The sequence below is a fragment of the Falco punctatus genome (genome assembly GCF_963210335.1).
Source record: "Falco punctatus genome assembly, chromosome: 2".
NCBI lineage: Eukaryota > Metazoa > Chordata > Aves > Falconiformes > Falconidae > Falco > Falco punctatus.
Genome location: NC_137581.1, coordinates 769716 through 790724, shown reverse-complemented (window position 1 = coordinate 790724; position 21009 = coordinate 769716). Strand labels below are relative to the sequence as shown.

Here is a 21009-nt window from a genome sequence, read left to right as displayed (position 1 = left end):
ACACAACCACATTCTATGGCCCATTCTTTTCCTGGCAAACTCTACAGTCCAGTTTGCATGTTGAGAACTACCAAGCATTAGATTTCTAAGTTTAAGATCTTGCTAATGAATGATGTCAACTCAGTGTACTACTGCAGAATAATCAGATTGGGTCCTCTTTCTCCTTCTCATGCACCTCACTACCCCAATCTAATATAAAACTGAGCAATGCAATTTAAACATTCATTGACTCAGCAGAAAAAAAATTCTGTACTAGGTAGGAAACTGAAAAGCAAGACCTGTATTCAGAAGAAAAGAGAAAGGAATTTAAAAGAAGCTGAGGGTCTGAAACAGTAAAAGAATTTCAATGAAGCATGCATGAAAAGCTGTCAGGAGCTACACATCTACTCCCCTCCACCCTCCCCCCCAAGCCTAACCTGCAGGATGCAGATGATGCACAGTTTCAGGCTCTTCTTCACGGTCATCCTGAAGAGAATCATCATGAAACGAGGCATCCTCACTACTGCCTTCCAGACCGTTCCGCAAGGCCACCCGCATATTCAGAGCCACAATGGTGTCATCAAAATTGTTCTGGTGTTTGTGCACAGTGTTCTCTGGAGTCTGTGGGATGGGCTTCGCAATGGGGTTAGTGTAAAACCTGGTCACTTCGTGATGATCATCCTCCTCCTCTCGCTCACCATCTTGTCTGTGGTTTTCATCAGGAGGTACTGACAAAAAGAACCTGAAAGAATAATGCATAAAGTTGAATTATTTAGTTCCAAGGGTCTTACATCAACATTAAAATTCAGGTCTCTTTTCATAGAAAAAGTAAAGAGGACCACCACATGATGCAGAATCAGCAGACCAAGGGAAGCAATTACTCCCTTTCACTCTGCCCTTGTTAGACAACCTCTACCATTTTGCCTCTAATCTGGGGCTCCCACTACACGAAAGACAGCAGTAAGATCAGAAGCAGGGTACCATGATAGCTGGGGACTAAAGCATATGCCCTGTGAGGAAAGCTTGAGTGAAATGGGTTGCTCAGTCTGGAGAAAAGACTTGCAAGTTGGGGTGTAATAACACCCTTTCAACATCAAAGACAAAATTCAGGCTCTCCGCAGATATGCATGGCAGGAGGATGAGAAAACTGTCAAATTAAAACAGTGAAATCAATAAGGACAGTCAAGCACTGGAACAGAGACCCACAGAGGCTGCAGTCTCTACCCATGGAGGTGTGAGACCCCCAACTGGACAAAGCTGCCTAGAGACACTGTAGATGCCCCATTGCTGGAAGTGCTCAAGGCCAGGCTGGACGGGGCTTGGAGCAACCAGGTCTAGGGGAAGGTGTTCCTGCCTGTGGCAGGGGGGTTGGAACTAGATTATTTTTACAGTCCCTTCCAACTCAAATTCTATGAAAGTCCACAACAACAAGGTGTTAGTTCAGTGTTGAGACTGCTTGATGAACAGAGACTGCCCCCCTCCAAGGTCACTTCACTTCTGATTGATTCAATGAATTGTGAACCAGGCTGATACACTTTTAAGCCCAAAATACACAGTTTTACAAGAATGGGATGATTAAGTCTTGCAAGCATCATGATCAAATCAAACTTGAGAACACTATTGTGACAGTCACTCCAAAACACCAGCTTCAGAGAGCTGGCTGTTGTACCCGGCTGCTGGCAACAGCTATCAAATGCCTCTGCCCCATTACAAACTACCTAAATCAGGTCTAAGGTGATCAGAAACAAGGTTGCCCACTCCCATCATCAGTTCTTACTTGTACTAGCTTTCAATAAAATCAAAGTGTTGAGCTCGTCAGGAATTTTTCCAGCTTGATTAAAAGAAAACCAAACCAAAACCCCGGTTCATCTGAAATATGGCCACAGATTATTTTTTTTTTTTTAGGGGAGATGGGTATTCTGACTTCTGCGAGAAGAGACTGTCTCTATTAGAGATTCCTCATTTTAATATGCAGAAGATACATTACTACTATGAGACTCCTGGATCAGTGGAGCTTCCTTACAATTCCCATGTTACTGAGGACCAAACACAAGGAGAGGCTCCTCTCACTTCAGGGTCAGTTTTACTGCTTCCCTCAAGAAATGCCCTAGCTTCTTGCTACAGGGAATGAAGAGAGACCTATCCAAAAAGTAATTCCCCTTTGAAGTCCTGATTTTGGATGGAATGTATTGGTATGTGACCACACAGGAAAAATATGTGGCTAGATTATGAGGAAATGAATCTCACAACAGGTCAAGTTGCTTCCAATGAACATTTAAGACTACATCCCTGAAAATAACTACCTATTCTATTAATAATAATTTAGAGACAGGCATAACCAGTTTGCATTTCTCGTGAAGTATAAACATCTGCATGATGAATCAACATACCTATCTCCATTCTCTGGATACTCCGATGGAGAAGCCAGGTCTTCATTTTCACGATTGACAGGGGAGAACAGATCACTACTGCTGAGATTCTTCAAAACCAACTTTTTGATGCTCTTCCTAAAAAAAAGAAAAAATAAAACCAACAACGAAATTTGAATATATCCACTGCATAAATATATATTCCATGCTTAATTCACATGCTCCAGTGACCAGACACCAGCTGTGTAAGCAGTGTTCCCACACTCACGACATATGAAGTCTTCTGTAAGAGCACTGCAGTAGCTGAGATACTACAACTTTTTTGGGAATTCTATTGGAGGCTTTGGTTTATGAGTAAGTGTAAAAAGCACAGGTCACTGAAAGCTTCAAAACCCAAGTTCAGTAAACCACAGTATTATCTGTTTTGCGAAACAGAGCTTCTCCAGCAGAAGCACAGAATCCTGCAACAAAAGTCTGGCCCACAGATGCAGTTTCTTCTTTACTACAGCGTCACCTTAAAACCAAATCCATGGCCAGGCTAGGGTTCACTGCCTGCAATCTGAAGATCACTGAATATCTATGCCAATTACACCCAAAAAAGGCCAAGTATTCCCATGTTCTGATCATTTGATGTTTTTCAATAAAACACTTAAGTCCATGCTCTGCCCCTCTCCCTGGAAAGTGAACAGATTGTTCAGGCTAAATTACAGACAAAAAGTTTACAAAAGTTACAAGATATTTTCTAAAAGCCTCTGCTTACAGAAACTTTAAATAACTGACACCTTTCTCCAAAGCTTTTTGTTGATCATTTTGAACTAAACTCAAGCTTTCTAAACCCCTTTTCAATTTTCTTGCCACAGATGCTCTTGAAGACTGAAATCAAAAGCTTCAGTAGGGTAAATAGACATCATCGTTATTTATTACTCACAGAAACATCTGGGTAACTGAAACAGAACCAGTGCTAGGCTATGAAAATGCCAGAAATCTGCCTTCATTCTGGCTGCATTAGCAAACCTAACAACACTTCTATTTCAGAAGCAGGAAGCATTACACCATACAAGCTTTCCTTGTAATAGTTCCTAATTGACTTTATAGGAGCTTTGCTCCAATCATGGGATGACCTCATTTTACAGCTTATTTAGCCTTAACAGTTTAAGCTGAGCATTTTTATCTCCTCTACTGAAAACAGTTCTGTTCAAGTTTTACATAAAATTTGTTATTGCTACTCATTTGAATCAGGCCACAAAACACTCATTGAATTTAAGACACTATACAAGAGATTACTTAATCTGATCAGAAGATTCTTCCACCACCTCCTCCCTCCAACATATACAAAAGAAAAACTAACTTTGGCATGAAAGCACCATTGGATAGGGATGGCTCATCATCATCAAGACCATCAAAGAGATGGGATTTAGCAGAGCCGGCTGACTGCAGAGCTTTTGGTCGTACTCTGGTTGCTGGACGTGGAGTCAGTTTGTAGTGGGTGGGTGTTGTCAAGGCCTTCTGAGCTGCTGGGTTAGTGGGTTTCAGCCTCTGTAACAAAGAGATGCAGAACTGGAGTTTTCATACCATGTACCATTAGGGTTCACAAACAGCGAGAGGGCCTGCTTTAAGGTTATTAAGTCAAGGACCTTTTAAATGCAAATACGTGAAGGAGGAAGCCATAAACAAAACCAGGCAAAGCTAGCTGACAACAGCTAAGGGAAGCAACACCAGAGACCAGAAGTTTCCAGTCAGTCAGGAGTGGCCGTTCAGAACCTACAAGCATATCTTTGCAGAAGGCCAATGCGGACCTCCTGTCCAGACTGAGTGAATGTGGGGACAGACCAGGGGTGTGGGCTCCCCAGGGCTCTGCTGCCACCAGCTAGAGCGAGAGGAAACCTCAGCATCTGGAACAGATGTGGGTGTCTGCTCAAGCCCCTGGGATGGGACCAGTGCATGTCCCAGGCATAACTACTGGAGGGACAACTACGGTGAGTGAAAGATTGTGCAACATCCACTGAGAAAGACCACAACACTGTCTGGCCCATGTGCCTGGGCCACCCAGCTGGTGGCAGAAAGGGGTAGACAGAGCACCCGCATCGTCCCTGAACCTCCTGTGCATGGAGGTGCATGTGTGTAGTTCACTAGCAAGCGTCAAGATGGACTGGCCTGCAAGTAGGAGGCCCTGGGTCCTGGCAGGGATACCACAAGCAGAGGACTCATGCCAGTATAGAGGGATTTGTGCGTACAGGGTGCCCACAAAACAAGTGTGAGTGCACACGCTTTTTGCGGCAAGCAGCAAGCTGGACCAGCCTGCTCTGTGGAACTAGGAAGAGGACTCAAGATCTGGGCAGGGCTATCAGATGGACAGAGAGGCCACGCTAACGATCAAGGGATTCATGTACATGCAGGTGAGCCTAGAGAACATGGCCATGTGTGCTTTTACCAGGGAGCTTCATTAGCCAAAGGGGAGGAAGAGGATGTGGGTGTATATGCTTATATTTTATGGTATTCCTAGCAGTTACACATGGGGACTTAAGGTAGTGCCTTGCCCGTGGCTGCGCTGCCAGCTGTGCCAGTGCACTCTGTGCATCTGGGATACATGGCCCAGCTCCACAACTGACTATGCTGGCAAATGGGAAAGCAATAGCCACATTCATCAGCCTGAGAAGGAGACCCCTGGGTCTCTAGGCAGACCATGCCTGGCTCCAGTGTCTGGGCAGGAAAAATCTCTAACCCAGGAATTTGCCCAGGGGCAGCAGCCACTTAGATCCTCCCTTAAATTTTAAGTCTGAAGACTATTCATTTTGTTGCCTAATAAAACAAGCCAACAGGATATGGTTTATCAGAGACTGACAAAGTGTCATAAGTAAAGCTCAAGCTTAGCACTAAAAATATTGTAACCAGAGGCATTTACCCATTTTTACTCTCAATTAGCAGCAGTGAGCATAACAAGAACTACTCCATAGTGAAGGCTCTGATGCACTCAAAGGCAGTAAATGCAAAGCCACAGCACAAGCAGTATGCATCCTGGAGAGCATAAAAAGCCACTGCACCAGTATGAATATACAGATGGCAACTTATTTTGCTGCTCATTGTGTACTTAATTGAAGAAAGCGAGCACAAGATACAAAGTTATTTCAAATCTCACGCATAAAATGAGTTTATGTTTATGTGCACTTACCTCTTCTTTCTTCTTTGGGTCTGACATAGGGTTTCTGAAGAGCGGAGAATCTCCAAAGGGTGAATACGTCAAGCTATTGAGATGCTGCTGAAGGACTGCCTGCTGGGCAGCTGATGCATTTGGGTCTGTCAGTGCTGTAAGAAGAATATCATTTTTTAGTTTTAACAGCTTTACTAATAGAACCAAGGTAGGTGGAAAAGATATCCTTCCAATCAGAGGATCTCCTCATATGAACTCAAACTTCTATACGAACTTCAGCATTTCTTTCCCTTGATCTTCGGTCACCATTGCAGCGGCAGTTTAAAGGAAGAAATCAGACTGTATTCCTCCATTAGAATTTGCAACCACATTCCATAAGCTTTTACTGGTGAAAAGCTGGGGGCATGGAGAGCTACACATCAGTAGAATGAGCCTGGCCTGCCAAAGCCTTTAACTAATACATTTGACTTCTGAAACATTTTCCTAGAGCGAGGGAAGTATTTCATGCAAAATTTTTACATTCCTGCTACAGCAATCAAACTTACAGGTCTAGAGTACTCTCTACAACAATGGCCTCTTAATTTTTTCTTTCCCCATCTTCTAGCATCTAATCTTAATTCCCATAAAATGCTCTAAGTGTTCACACTACAAAGCATTTGAGCAACCTAAAAAGCTTATTTCTAATCCCAAGAAACCCAGATTGCATGCATGCATTCCTGATGAACAACAAAACCACTCCCAGAGAAACAACAGACAAAGTCTGCAAGTCAGCCAAGACGACAGTTTGGGACAACTGGTTCTTTATCAGATCAAAATCTGGTTTCACCGAGCCGATGATGGCCAGTGAGACCCTTCCCTAAACTGCCCCACTGCAGCTGTTGCCTACAGAAAGGAAAACTTGGGATCCTCTATAGTGTTACACCAAGGGAGGCTCAAGCATAAGAAACACAGAAAGACTGCAACACACTGATGAGAGAATTTCATCATGACAAGAAGGTACTCTCTTCAAACACATTTTGGCTGTTATCACTAGTATATGCGGTTACTTTGATGGGTGTTCACAGGATCATGGAACAGTGAAGCGGGACACACCTCTGAAGGTCAACTTGTTCCAAGCCCCCTGCTGAAACAGGGTCATCGGTGCCAGGGCTTGGGCACCCTCACAGAGAAAAGTGTTTCCTGATGTTCAGAGGGACCCTCCTGTGTTCCAGCATGTGCCCATGGCTTCTGGTCCTGCACAGGGTTCAACTGGGAAGAGCCTGGCTCCACCCTCTTGGCACCTGCCTGCAGGTCTTGTTATGTGTGGATGAGATCCTTCCAAATTGTCTCTTCTCCAGGCTGAAGAGCCCCAGGTCTTTCAGCCACTCCTCACAGCAGAGATGCTCTAGCCTCTCCATGGCCTTTCATTGGACTCTCTCCAGTATGTGTGAGAGTTACATACTGGCAAGCCCAGCACTGGACCCAGCACTCTTGATGGAGCCTCACCAGTGCTGAGCAGAGCTGAGAAAACACCTCCCTCCTCACAGTGCAGCACAGGGCACTGCTGGCCACCCTTACCACAGGGGCACATTGTTGGCTTATGGCCAACTGTGCTCAGCAAGACCCCCCCACCCTCTCTGCCAAGCTGCTCTCCAGCTAGGCAGCCTCAGCCTGTGCTGGTGCCTGGGCTTGTTCCTCCCCAGGAGAAGGACTTTGCATTTCTCATTGAATTTCACAAGGCTCCTGTCAGCCCACTTCTCCATCCTGCCAAGGTCCATCTGGATGGCAGCACAACCCTTGGGCAAATCAGCCACCCCTACTCTTCCTTCTCCTTTTGTCACTTACAGAAGCCTTCCTTGTTGCCTTTGACATCCCTGGCCAAATTAAGTTCCAGCTGGGCTGTGGCTTTCCTAAACCCATCCCTGCATGCTCAGACCATGTCTCTGTATTCTTCCCAGACTCCCTGCCCCTGCTTCCACCTCCTGTAAGTTTCCTTTTTGTGTTTGAGCTTTACTAGGAGCTCCTCATTCATCCATGCAGGCTGTCTAACATTCTCCCTGCGTTCCTGCTCGCTGGGACAGAACTCCCCTGAGTTTAGAGGAGGTGACCCCTGAACACCAAGCAGCTTTCTTGGGCCCGTCTTCCCACACAGTGTCACGTGCTTCCCCTGCCTCAAGTTTAAAATAATTTTCCTGAAATCACAGCCTCAGGGGGCTACAGCATGTTATGTACACCATTCATTTTAAGTGCTCAGATCTGACACTGCTGGAAGTAGTAGGTATTTTAACTTACAAAACGGTAGCACAAGTGCCTGATCTAAAGACCACTTACTTCACCAATGGCACAGCATAATCTCTAATTAAGTCCCTCCAGCTCTCCAATCTGGAATTACTGAAGAAGGTAACACTACATTTCCCTTAATTTTTTTGTAAGCACCTACTGTTGCTACCCCAAATTCAACGATGGGAATTACATCAGCAATCTTGCAAAGTTCTAAAATAGCTACAGTTATTAGTAACATTATGAAAATTTGAATTACTGCAACTACATATCAGCACACAAAAAACTTCATTAACATGGTCTCCACTGCTACCAACAACAGAAGTGGCCTCAGATTCTCAAAACTTTTTTTTTCCCCTTGCAAGCATTTGGGTGGGATGTTTAGGCACACCTGAAACAAGGGAGGAAGCAGCAATTAAACTCAGGCCAACGTACACGTACCTACAGCAGGCTGAGGGGCTCCAAAGCCCAGAGTAGCTGTTGATGTATTGAATCCTGGTGCTCCAAATGCTCCTGTTGCTAGCGATCCACCAAGTTTAGGCTGGGTGTTTCCAAATAAAGATGTCTGTCCTGTCCCAAGAGCTGTGGCATGAGATGACTCATCTACTACATGACTGTGGCAAACTTACAAGCCAATTTAGCCCACAACAAAGAACCAAAAAAACATTCAACATGTCCATGAATGCTACAGACATTCAAGACTCATGCAACCAAACCAAAGGCTTGAAATACAGAGGATGCCACCAGTTTTATGAACCATTAAGCATCACTGTAAGCAATACTACCTATAATTGCTAAAAAGTTACTTAGTACTGTGTTAGCAAGCTCTGCTTGGTTCTGATTTGAGTCCAATTCATGACTTCAAGCTAGAACACATACATTTGAATTGGCAAGTAATACCAAGGCTATATTATCACTGAAGTTTGATGACCATGCTTAGGCTGACATGAAATAAGCTGCTAAAACTGTTTACCTGTTCCAAATCCTGTTCCAAGTCCAGTTCCCAGAGACCCAGTTGCAGACTTATTTCCAAACAAACTATTTCCACCTGTGTTGGCACAAAAACCTTCAAGAACAGAACCAGTAGCTCGTTAACCTAACATTATCAGAGCTGAAATTTAAAAAACATGTATTGAAGTAAGTGAGCATCACTGGCTCAGAGAGAGCCCTGCCAAAGCCAAGATCAAATTTCACAGTTTACAACAACCCAAGTTAGGCTGACAAGCATCAAGAAGAGACTTCAACAGCAAACAGACATATTTAAGTTATGAACACAATACTATAAACATCAGTACAGAAGAAACACTCTTTTGCCTTCATAAGCTTTTCAGTTTGTACCAGACTTCAAGGTTTTACTGAAAGCCAGAATGGACGTGATGATGCTGCATCTGGCAACAGAGAAAGACTTATTAAATTTCCTCAACTGCTTGGATATACCACACACGCATTTCTCTTCTTACCAAGAAAGCAGGTAACAACTCAGAACAAGCACACAGTTCAAAGATAAATCTCTAATTATAAATAAGTACAATCCAGATCTAACAGGAAGGATTAGTTCTTAAACTGAAGACTGTGAAACCATCCTACAGCTGGTCAGTATGCAAAACCAGAATTACACTAAAAAACTGCAGTCATTGACCAACAGCAGATACACCTTAGAACCAAACTCTGTTTTTCCTATAAACTGTACCACTGCAAGTAAAGCAGGCAAATTAAAACCACATACTACAATCAGTATTGTTCACCACCAAAGTGCCAACACACTAGTGTTCTACTGTTCTCCAAGGTCTTTCTAGCTACAAGGGAATGGGTAGCAACTTTCACAAGTAGTATTAACGGTTTGCCCAAGGTTGGTCGCCAGAGAGAAACTGTGCTTGCTAAGGCGCTGCCCCTGGCAGGCTGGGAGCTCGACACTTTCTTCTGTCTATGCTGGCAGGATAGAAGGGCAGGCTCACTGCCCTGTGCAGACTATTGCCAATAAAATAAAAAATAATCAATCTCAACGAACCGAACAAAAAAAAGATGCCAGGGTCTAAATCCACTCCCACTCACTTTTATGAATTTTTTTTTTGTTCAGAAAAAAGAAAAACAAAAAGAGCAGAGGAGAGAAAAACAAAAAGAGCAGAGGAGAGAAAAACAAAAAGAGCAGAGGAGAGAAAAACAAAAAGAGCAGAGGAGAGAAAAACAAAAAGAGCAGAGGAGAGAAAAACAAAAAGAGCAGAGGAGAGAAAAACAAAAAGAGCAGAGGAGAGAAAAACAAAAAGAGCAGAGGAGAGAAAAACAAAAAGAGCAGAGGAGAGAAAAACAAAAAGAGCAGAGGAGAGAAAAACAAAAAGAGCAGAGGAGAGAAAAACAAAAAGAGCAGAGGAGAGAAAAACAAAAAGAGCAGAGGAGAGAAAAACAAAAAGAGCAGAGGAGAGAAAAACAAAAAGAGCAGAGGAGAGAAAAACAAAAAGAGACTAAACCCATTTCAACAGAAGCTCTGTGAAGGAAGATTGCCATTTACTTAAACTATCACTGCACATTTCTTCTGCTCAATCACACACTCATTCAACACTGGTTCTCTAACATTAGCGTTGGACACTAACACTAACACAAGACCCAGTTCTTCAGGACTTTGATCCTTTGCACCATGAAAGTTAACAATAACCATCAGTTAGACAGGAACTGTTTCATTTTACCTTCACTTCAGTGCAGTATCTCCTACCATCAGGCTACAGATATCACTGGTTTTACTGCATTCCCTTCAGCACTACTTTGCAACCACAGCGTATTTGAAGCCTCATAACAAACCTCTATGTCTTCTGAATTTTTTTATTTCAGTAGTTTTCAATTACAGGTTCCACCTTCTCTTAAGCGCTCGCCTAATACTGGTACTGAATTTTCTACCTCCCAAGCCAGGGAGTACCACCAAGAGGAAAGGTATAAAACAGCATCCAAGACCTTTCCCTGCAGCAACATGCATCAGAAGCATGGCTTACCTGAGAACTTTAACATTCATAATCATTTAGCATGTGCTATTCAGCAGCCAGGTGTGTGGTATATGCAGTATAGTTTTAAGTGATTGAAATCTCACTTTTTTTATATGTACCAAAATTAGAAACATTTGTATTGGTTCCTAAAGTCAGGGTTGGTTTGTTACCAAAGAGCCCGCTGCCAGTGGTTGTACCAAACGAGGGAGTACTGGTCGTGGTGGTTCCAAATCCAGCAGGCTTGTTACCAAACAGGGTCTGAAAGGAAGAAAACATGAACTTGGAAACCCAGACAGACATTAAAAGAACAGCATTAGTGTTTCAATGTAGGCAAGAAAGCAAAACTCAAGCAAAGCACAACTTAGACCACAACCTAGATTCCCAATAGTGCTGCGTTATTTGCAAGCCACATGCGCTAGTATATGGCAAGGACCTTCCGGAAACAAGTATTACAGTTGGACTCTATGATCTTAAGGGTCTTTTGCAACCTAACTATTCTATAATTTTCACTCCATTACAACCAAAATGACTGAGTATCAAGAATCAAGTCCACTTTCCGGTTAAGTCACCAATCATCACAACTTCAAACATCTGTATTTTCAACACTATGCTGGGGCATCCCCAGGAATACATAGGTAGAGAGATGCTTGGTCTCTCTTGCTGTCTTATCAACCAAGACATTACTTCTTAGAAAATGAATCTCTGAAACACTAGCTCCATGTCATGGTTTTAATCCCAGCTGGTAATTAAGTGCCACACAGTGACTCACTCACTCCCCACTCCCCAGGGCGGGGCAGAGGAGGTGGGTTGTGGGAAGGAGAATCAGAAAATAACGTAGAACTTGAGGGTTGAGAAGATAACAATATAGTAATTAAAATAAAAACAAAAGAACAATAGTAAGGTAACAGTTATAGTAAAAAGGAGGGAGAAGGGGAGAGGACGAAAATCCAAAAGGAAGGGAGAGAAGAAAACCAGTGACAGGACAAAAGAAAACTAGTGAGGCACAATACAACTGCTCACCACCTGCTGACCAATGCACAGCCAGTCCCCAAGAAAAGATTACAGCCCTGGCCAACTTCCCCCCTCCCCCCCATCCCCAGTTTATATACTGAGCATGACATCCTGTGGTATGGAATATTTCTTTGGCTAGTTCAGGTCAGCTGATGTGGCTGTGTCCCTTCCCAATTTCCTGCACCTCTCCAGCCCTCCCCTATCAGCAAGGCCTGAGAAACCAAAGAGTCCTCAACCACACTGATCCCACACTAAACCCAACACACAGCACTAGCCACCAAGAAGAAAATTAACTATCCCAGCCAAAACTAGGACATTCCGTTACGCATGCCTATACTGTATCCTTCAGTTTACATAAAACCACACTAATTTTGCATCTTAACTCTTAAGATGACACTACTTTCATGGAGGTCAACACCCAGAAACAGGGCTCCAAGCCATTTGCTTTTCATATTTTTTTCCTTCCCCAGGTTATTCTGTTAAGGTACAGACATACCGAACTGCCAACACCAAATCCTGTGTTAGTTTGTCCAAAAAGACCAGTTCCGGTTCCAAACCCAGTACCAGCATTTGTATTGGCAGGTGTTCCAAAAATGCCTCCAGGCTGTGAGGGCTGGGTTACGCTAAAGAGACCCTAAAAAACAGGAACCAGGTTAAGATAACGCTGCAATGCTTTTCAAAGTCTAGCACTGACAGTAACAGAACCAACGCAAAAATCAGTTAATAAAATGATGCTACATTACCCCTTTTTCTGGGGGCAGAAGATGGGTGAAAAGCATTTCAGAAGCTTTAGTCATTCTCCAACAAATAAGTCATAAAAAGAAAATTAAAAAAAAAAAAAATCAAAGAATTTATGCTCCACGCTGAAAAGGATATTGGAATTTCCTCATCACTTTGTGTGAAGGAGATGGAAAAGAAACATTTTGCAGAGTTTTCTGGGAGAAGTCACAACATACTCAGAATACAGCATATTTGGAGCCAAAGGCCCGAGCTTTACAGCAAGTGGCAGCTATGTAGCATCCTTCTATCAAAAGGGCCCAAGAATACTGCTCATTATTCACCAGAAAGTACAGAATTGTTCCCACAAAATGTTAACAATGGTATCATATTATCTGTGTGAACACCATCGGAAATACTTGAATTGGTAAGAGAGCAGACCACTTGGAGGGAATGGGTGAAGTTATTCATTAAAAGCTATACTGTGTCCAGTTATCATGAATGAAAAATGCTGATTGGCAAGAAGTGGCTAGCTCAGACAGCAGAGTTCAGAGCTTTGCATCCTAGTTTTATGAAGCTGTACTACAATGAGTAAGATCTAAATCACAGTATCACAGCCTCCTGTGTCTAGCTGAAGTACCTATAGCACAATTTTTAAGGGTTCAAACAATTTGTCTTACCATTGTGTTTGTGTTTGGCTGCCCTAGGGTGCTGGTATTGCCAAAAGAAAAGCCAGTGTTCTGCGTTGTTGTGGCTTGACCAAATGGTTTGTTAAATAGACTCGTAGTTTGAGATTGCTGACCAAAAAGACCTGTTGTTCCTGTTCCAAAGCCAGTCGTACCTACAACATACAAACACACTGGTTAAAAAAACCTCAAGTACTTATCCAATCCCATTTACATTTCCACACTCAGCATGTTAAAACAGGAAAAAGACCCGCTTCAATTCAATGGAGCAGCAAGACACCCAGCATCATCAATACAGCACAGCACCTCCATTCATGTGGAAGTAGTTCATGTTAGGTATTTCATCAGGTTCTCCTTCTCCTAAAGTCAATGTGAGCATAAGACCAGCAAGTTTACCTCACAGATGGATCTGACCAAGAAGATACCAGCTTTGGTATGGTCAGTTTGTTCTCCACTCTACAAAGACAACTGCACCATGAGGACCTGAAAGAGCTCCCTAGCCAAGAGGCAGGCAGTGCCCTCCACACCAGTTCTGTTCTATAACCCACACAACTACTACAGAAACTTCTACCCAAACTTCAGTCACCATCACCATCTTTCTCCCCCAAGGAAAAGGGCTATTTACATGTAGTAAAAATGGCATACACATCGAGAAAAGCTTTTGCTCCTTCACTCAACTGCCATTGCTATCTCTGCAGAACTAGGTGCTTTCTTCAGAGTCGTCTGCATGAGAAACACATGAAGCCTGGCAAGGCTGCCAGATTGGGCAGTCCGTGGATTTTAACAAACTGTACCTTCACGGGGTGCAGAGAAATACGGCCACCTGTACATTGATCTTTCTCCAGGACAGCAGCTTAGCTAAACCCAGGCATGCCCAGAGACAGAGTCCAGCAGTGCCTGTCATTAAGGACACACAATTCTAACCCAACACAGTACAGCCTTTCTTACAGCAGATAACCACTTCCATTTCTACAGACCACAGGATTTTGATCTGCTGTTTACAGTCTGATTCCACAAATACAAATATCTACTTGCATTTAGATTTGCAGCAGAAACTAATAAAAATAGAATTTGTGTTTGAACTTTTCTGCACGTTTTTTTAATGCTAAATTCAAAAAGGTCCACTACCCTGTTAGCCCAACTGACAAGCAACTAGCAGACAGGCAAGCACTTATGGGAGTTAGTTACTTCATACCTGGCTTTTAGTTTTTGACCAAGAATGCCAAAACAGACAGCATGCAACCAGGAAGGCACAACACAAACAAGTTCACATCCTAACCCTGCTCTACAGTGGAAAAAACCTCTTGGAAAATTCTAGTCAGGCTACTATAAATTAACTTGCCCACATAATTAATTTCTAGGGAATTTACTTTTGCTGATTAGCAGCAGTAAAATCTTGACATTACTATTAACTGATGCCGTCACTCTACTGATCACTAGCAATATCCTGGTTGTTTTATTTGCCCACATAAACAAGCTGACTTTCTTGTAAAGCCAGATGCTCCAATGAATGGTCTTTCAGCAAAACCTGGGGGATGCAGAGGAAGTTTGCAAACCCTGAAGAGTAAATAAAGAGATTTCTATGGCAAAGAACCTAATTATTGAATGGCGATGATACAACCAGTAAAATTGAGCTCACACCAGTGTTTCCCCACCCTTTTTCATTACAGAATTTTCATACCTGAAGAGTATTTGCATATTTGCATACCAGCAAAGACAGGGGACAGGCAGTACTTACTGGTTCCAAAAGCACTTTTGTTCTGTCCATACGAAAAGCCTGTATTAGTAGAATTGCCAAAAAGTCCTGTAGCTGTACTGGATGTAGCAGTAGAAGGCCCAAACAAGCCTGCAGCTGCTCCTGCAGGATTCGAGGGCCCTTTCCTGTTTGCCTGGTAGTCTTCTAAACGGAGTTCCTAGTAAAGGAAAATCCAGCTCTCTTTACACATTCTTTTTACACAGTATAAGGTTAAACAAGTGTCATTAACAAGCTTACACAGCATTCAAACCCAAAACAAGGTGATGGTATCAAGAAAAGGCTGTTAACACTGCATTTTTAAAAACCCAAAACATGACCTAAACTCAAGATTCACGTCAGGGTTTCAATTTTACTTCCCAGAGTTTAAAGATCATTTGAGTACAAGATCTGTTTTTAAAGTATCAAATAAGTCAACTTGAACAGAAAGACTTCAGGTTATACCCTTGGGAACACTGGGTTATATTGAACAACTGTGAGTTTTGTCCAAGATTCTGCAGTTATCTCAGCAGCACAGCTCCCAACTGGGTCTCTCACCCTTCTGGCATACAGCAAGATGGAATTTCAGCTCCTCAAAAGCTGCAGCATTAAGCATTTAAGAACAAATGCAATAAATATGGTGATGAGTATTTTACTTGATGATACTTCTCCTCTGTGACTGATGCAGATACTGAAGTTTTTACTCATTAATGAGCATAACGGATCCCTATTACAGTTTAAAAAAGCTCTACTAAGCCAATGCTTACAAACAGCCAAACAAGACAAGCATGAACACTCGTTGACTGACCTCAAGAGATTTACTTTCATATTCTTTCATAGCAGTAATACATTGGTGCTTGGTATTGATGTTAGTGCTTACTCCAGATTTTACCATAGTATCTGTACCAGTTGGTGGCTGCAAGACAAGAGGTTAAGATATCAGGTTTAAAATCCAGGTAGACTTTAATACAGTTATTACTGCCTCAGCAGATGCTGTTGAAAGCTAAATTCAGCACACAGGACCTGAAGCAGTGTGTGACTTATCTGTACAGCTGTGGCCTCACCCAGTGATGAGGCACATTCAATAGCGTTTAATAGTGCAATTTACCTTAGTAACACTCAAAACAATGCAGTACAATTCATTTTTCAGCTTCACTTTAAAAGTGGTTTATCTAAATTTGTGATATAAATCATCTAACTATGCATGGATTCCATTATCCGCCTTTTTTTAAATTGTGCTATGAAAGTATATTAACAGCACTCAGACTGCCCAAGTTATCACCACAGTTCTGTCTACGCCCTGCAATAAATAAGTCTGTCTGTTAAATCAGCTCAGCCTAGAAATAGAGGGCTGAAATACAAACAAGTATATGGCAAAAAGACTTGACTCTTTCCAGCAGATTGATCAGTTAACCCATTTCCATGACAGCTTCTTTTCTGAGCCACCCTCTATTTCCAACTGCCATTGAACTCTCAAGACATTATTCAACCCTTTCTTAAAGGGAACTCATCCAGAAAACACAAGGGATCAGTCTTCACATTTCAGCTTACATATCCAAAGCCATGCTGACTTATAAGAGAATGGCATTTGCTTTGACCTATCCCAAGATGTCTTTAATCTTTACTGCTGTTAGCATTTAGTGTTGATCACCTGGACTTCTGTGGCACATCCTAGCTTCCTGAGGAGGCTCTGTTTTAAGAGCTGCTTTACCTCTTTAACGCAGCTCTAAGTCTAGGAAGTCTAGATAGGGCACTACTCCACGGCGTTTGATAAGACTGTCAACATCAGCATCAAAAAATTCTAGCTCTCTGGAGTTAACTAGACATCCTATTTCCACCGCAACAGTTCCACTAAAGGGGACCTTTTCAGGTCACTTCAGAACACTGCATACTTCCATATTAACTACTCATTTTTTTCAGCTCAGTGACCAAGACAGCACTTTATACAAATAACAGCTGTTATCCTACAATTAGGTTAACATAGGCTGTTATCCTACAGTAAACAGGCTGGATTAAGAAAGAAAACCAGGACTTACATTAAATTTAATAGTTGTGCCAGTTGGAGCAGCAGTAAAACTAGTTGGGCCGAACAGAGAGCCAGATGTACTCCCAAAAGGATTGGAAGTTGTGTTAGTGGTTCCAAAGAGACCTCCGCTGCTGGTACTAGTTCCGAAGTCTTAAAAAAGAAAAAAAAAGATTGGTACAAAAACAAACCTGATTTTTAAAACTTAAACCCAGATATTTTATTCAAATTACAAAGTTGTCTGGGACCAGAAGAAACAGCTAGAGGATATTTTTTTTTTTTTTTTTTTACAGCAGAGGTAGCCAGTTAATCCAGTATTCTGCTGCAGAAGACTGTCCTTAACTCATCAGTCCAGGAAATCTTAGAATAACCAGAGCACCCAGTTTCATTTTACTCCCGACAACACTAAGAAAATTACATTTATAAAGGGAACCAGTGTGGTTTCTTTTCTCAGAAGGGTCTGCTAGCAGTTGCTTTTCCCTCAGGGAAAGCAGTAGTGTTTAAGATGCGTTTCAAGCATTCTGGTTTCAGAAGCAAAATCAACTATAACAGCTCTACAACAGCAGAATAAGAAGCTAGTATCAAGCAGTGTCAAAAGATATTTAAGAACAGAAAATGCCAGCCAACCACCTTTTTCAACTTATTTTAAAACTCATGGCTAGAATTGCAGCATACAGCGTTATCAGGCTCACCCTTGGCTACCATGGCCTGCAATAATGTCACTATATCCTCCAGAAGAAAGAAAAAAACCCCACCAAATCGCCACATTAACACTTGTACCCGACCCACCAATACATCCAGCACTCTGATCTTCAATCAAAGGAAATAAGCAATGCTCAAGAGAGATGCAGCAGGTTTACTCACTTCCAAACCCAGTAGGCTTATTCTGTGCAAAGGCATTATTCTGGGATGAGAAGAGGCCTCCACCAGTGCTGGTAGTTCCAAACAGGCTATTCGATGTCCCAGTTGATGTTCCAAACCCAAAGCCAGTGCTTGTGGAGGAGGTAGCTGGCTGATTAAATGTAGTCGAACCAAATAATCCCCCTGAAGACAGACATAGACTATTAATAATTTGCAATCACTGACTGCTCTGGAGGTTGCTATTTTGGAATTTTTGTGGGGGTTTGTTGCTGCTTTTGTTGCTGGTTGTGTCAGGTTTTTTTGTTTTTCAAGTTTTTTCTCTCTTCCTCCCCCACCCTTTTCTCAGTAACATCCTTCTCTCAATAACATCCTTCTCTCAGGATCACATTCCACTACAGCCATAAGACAGCAATACCTGGTTTTGTCTGTGTACCCCCAAAGAGGCCTCCAGTATTATTGTTCGACCCAAAGGCTGATGTTCCAAACGCTCCTCCACTTGTAGTGCCAAAGCCAGCATCTGAAAACCAGCATTATAGCTCAGATGAAACTATATTCTAAAGAGGTATACTAGAAACTAAATTCTGTCAGTGCTTTTTTAACTTTTGTAAAAAGATTTGTGCATGACCACCTACACATCAGCATCTGAGATAGGTGGAGTGGTACAATTAATACTTCTACAAAGCTCCTGACATAAAAGCCTACAGTATTTGGAGTTGGCCACTTCTACAGAATGTACAAGACACTCCTCTGCAAGGCCTCTACCACTGTTTGTGACACCCAGAAGTTGCTCTTTCCATGCCTTGGTTTAGGAATAATAAACAGAATTATTGTGTTTCCTACTTAAGAAATAGAGCACATACACATTGTAAATACCACAGTGAGTTTTCAGCCATTACAGCAGACCATAAACTGGTGTATCTCCAGAAGACACCCCTCAGATTACATGCCTTTTCTTTCCAAGTCTTCCCAACAAACCCAGTCCCTATTGAAGGGACTCTTCCCATCCCCTCCCCCCAGCAAGACAGCCTTCATCCAAGCATTTTAGTTTCCATCCCCTTAAAAAAAACGTTTCAACAAGTGTATGTGGAATCCTGGTATCTATCCAAATCAAAAGCTCGGTTAAGTGGAGAAGCCTAGGGCTTCTGAACCTGATTCACTGCAGAGCAAGCTGGACAGCCTAGCAGCACCCCAACTCCATCACACACAAATAACCACCTCCATCTGATCCTCTAGCTGCAACCCAAGGAAAAAATACCTCGAGTTCTGTCTAAAACATCAGTCTAGACTTATTACTTACTTTGTCCAAAAGTTGATGTTGTCCCAAAGCCAGCGCTGCCTCCAAATGGGGTTCCAAAGGATTTGTTAAACATTTTTGGGATGTATCACGTTTTCCCCCAAAACCTGGAAAGAAGAATTCAGCTTTTCTTTAAAGCTTGAAAACTTACTTTTTTCATCTTCTTCACTGTTGATGTAAGCAATCTAATGTGAGTGCTTAAGCCATAAAATGCTTGACAGCATGTTTAAGTCACACTAAGCAACTTAAAACAGTCAGAACCCCGGACGGGACAAAAACACTGACTTTTCAGTGACATCACAAGTAAGGTGTCTCCTATCCCTAATTACAGTTAGATTTTCTGTATGTCTTACTGAAGACTGAAAAACTAATACATGACATGACTCCTCTGATCCACATTATTCCCACCAAACCCCTCCAAAACATCTAACACCAACAGCACCTCCCACATCTGTTTCTACTATGTTTGATTCACACTGGGCAACACTCCTTTTTTGATCAAGCATCTCAATGCCTGAAAGATCACCAAAACACCTCTCCAAGAACATGCACAAGGATCTGCACCAGGCTACAGCCACTTCTGTGAAGCTCCCATGATTTTCTATTAAACCCTGTTTGCCAGCTACTTCAAACAAGACAAGTGGAAATGCACTGCACAAAAATTACAAGCATACACCTTCCATCTGCTTCCCATTTATTGCTCACCAGGCTGCACTAGGATTTTCTGAACTTCCTAAAAGTTGTTTTTAAATACTTGTTCAGGAGAGTTTTACCCCATTTAGACAGGGGTCCAGTTTACCTTCAAACACCTGTCATTTTATTTACAGATACACTGAGTATCTGTATACTACCTCACTCCAATCTCTTCTCCAAGTACAAACACAATGTTACGGCTTTTTTTCAAGAAACCTGAGCAAGCTAAAATAAAAATCATGACAGATCCTTAGCCACACTCCAGAGAAATTTGTAGTCTCTTTCTGTTTTGGGGCAAAAAACTATTAGCTCCACCTCTGAAAATGCCAATATTATCCACAAAAATTCACTGCTGGCAGCATTAGCTAATCCACAGCAGCGCAGAACTAGTAAGTTTAGAACACCGTAAGATGTGGCCCATACCAAGAATATTTACAAAGTACTACTTACTATCATGTTAGGATAACACTGATTTATGTAATGACACTAACTTTTAGCATGTCAGCTTTCTTTAACTCCATTTATGTTTTCTAGGAGGCTCAACACCCAGGATGGCAATAAGCTCCTATCAAGTACTTTCCATTTGGTCACCAATAATTTAACCTCAATATCAACACCTTAACCTCTGCCCAGGTGGCTTGACAGTTTCTCTATAGCTCCCTAATTCCAGCTCCTTTTATATCTAACTAAAATGAAGCACGCCCATCCTCTGCGTATTGCCCAGTACAGCCACTCCACAGCAAAGTCACTAAACCTATCTTCCCATCCATTAAATCCTAAGTATTTTTTTCCCCCCCAAAACCCATATCACCTTCTGGGAAAAGCCAAATCCAGATTTTTAGGCAGCTGTAGCTACCTGCCATACCACTGCAGCAATCCCAGTACTACTGGAGGCTGAAACAGTCAAGGGCAAATCAGTATCTGAACACTTGTACTGAAGAGCAACTAAAAAGTTGTTTTGTGAAATCTTTTAACTGTTCAAAACAGCAGCATATCACAATTTTTTGGCATTGAGAGGCTTCCCACACACACATGCAAGCCCTTATGGACTACCTTATGTCCATAAGGAGTCCTAAAGAGTACTTTAAATAAAATTATTCTGGTAGAAGAAAGAAAAAGTTGATCTGACAAACTATCAGAGCATCCTAAGCCTAGAGCTGCCTCCTGGCAGAAAAAGCATTGCCTGTCACACACCAGGATCCTTCTCTGAGATGCAGGGGATGCTGCAACACATTACCACCTTTATGAACCCCTCCCTCCCTACA

The 21009-nt window shown here is 42.3% G+C and overlaps 1 protein-coding gene across 7 annotated transcripts in view; it reads right to left on the bottom strand.

The window, feature by feature from the left end:
• NUP98 (nucleoporin 98 and 96 precursor) overlaps positions 1-21009 on the bottom strand; it is a 42746-nt gene that overhangs the window by 19967 nt on the left and 1770 nt on the right. For 3 of the 7 annotated variants that reach the window (XM_080374894.1, XM_080374899.1, XM_080374893.1), the window contains exons 2-16: positions 19055-19158; positions 18173-18274; positions 17761-17940; positions 16910-17049; positions 15682-15789; positions 14880-15054; positions 13136-13296; positions 12235-12372; positions 10898-10985; positions 8729-8821; positions 8197-8337; positions 5518-5651; positions 3697-3884; positions 2370-2486; positions 417-721 (exon numbers count right to left, since the gene is read on the bottom strand). In XM_080374894.1, the coding sequence (XP_080231020.1) occupies positions 417-721; positions 2370-2486; positions 3697-3884; positions 5518-5651; positions 8197-8337; positions 8729-8821; positions 10898-10985; positions 12235-12372; positions 13136-13296; positions 14880-15054; positions 15682-15789; positions 16910-17049; positions 17761-17940; positions 18173-18274; positions 19055-19127 (2143 nt within the window). In that variant the 5' untranslated portion in view covers positions 19128-19158. The remainder of the gene's footprint in view (positions 1-416; positions 722-2369; positions 2487-3696; positions 3885-5517; positions 5652-8196; positions 8338-8728; positions 8822-10897; positions 10986-12234; positions 12373-13135; positions 13297-14879; positions 15055-15681; positions 15790-16909; positions 17050-17760; positions 17941-18172; positions 18275-19054; positions 19159-21009) is intronic. The other 4 variants (XM_080374895.1, XM_080374896.1, XM_080374897.1 and 1 more) reach the window with 4 other exon arrangements.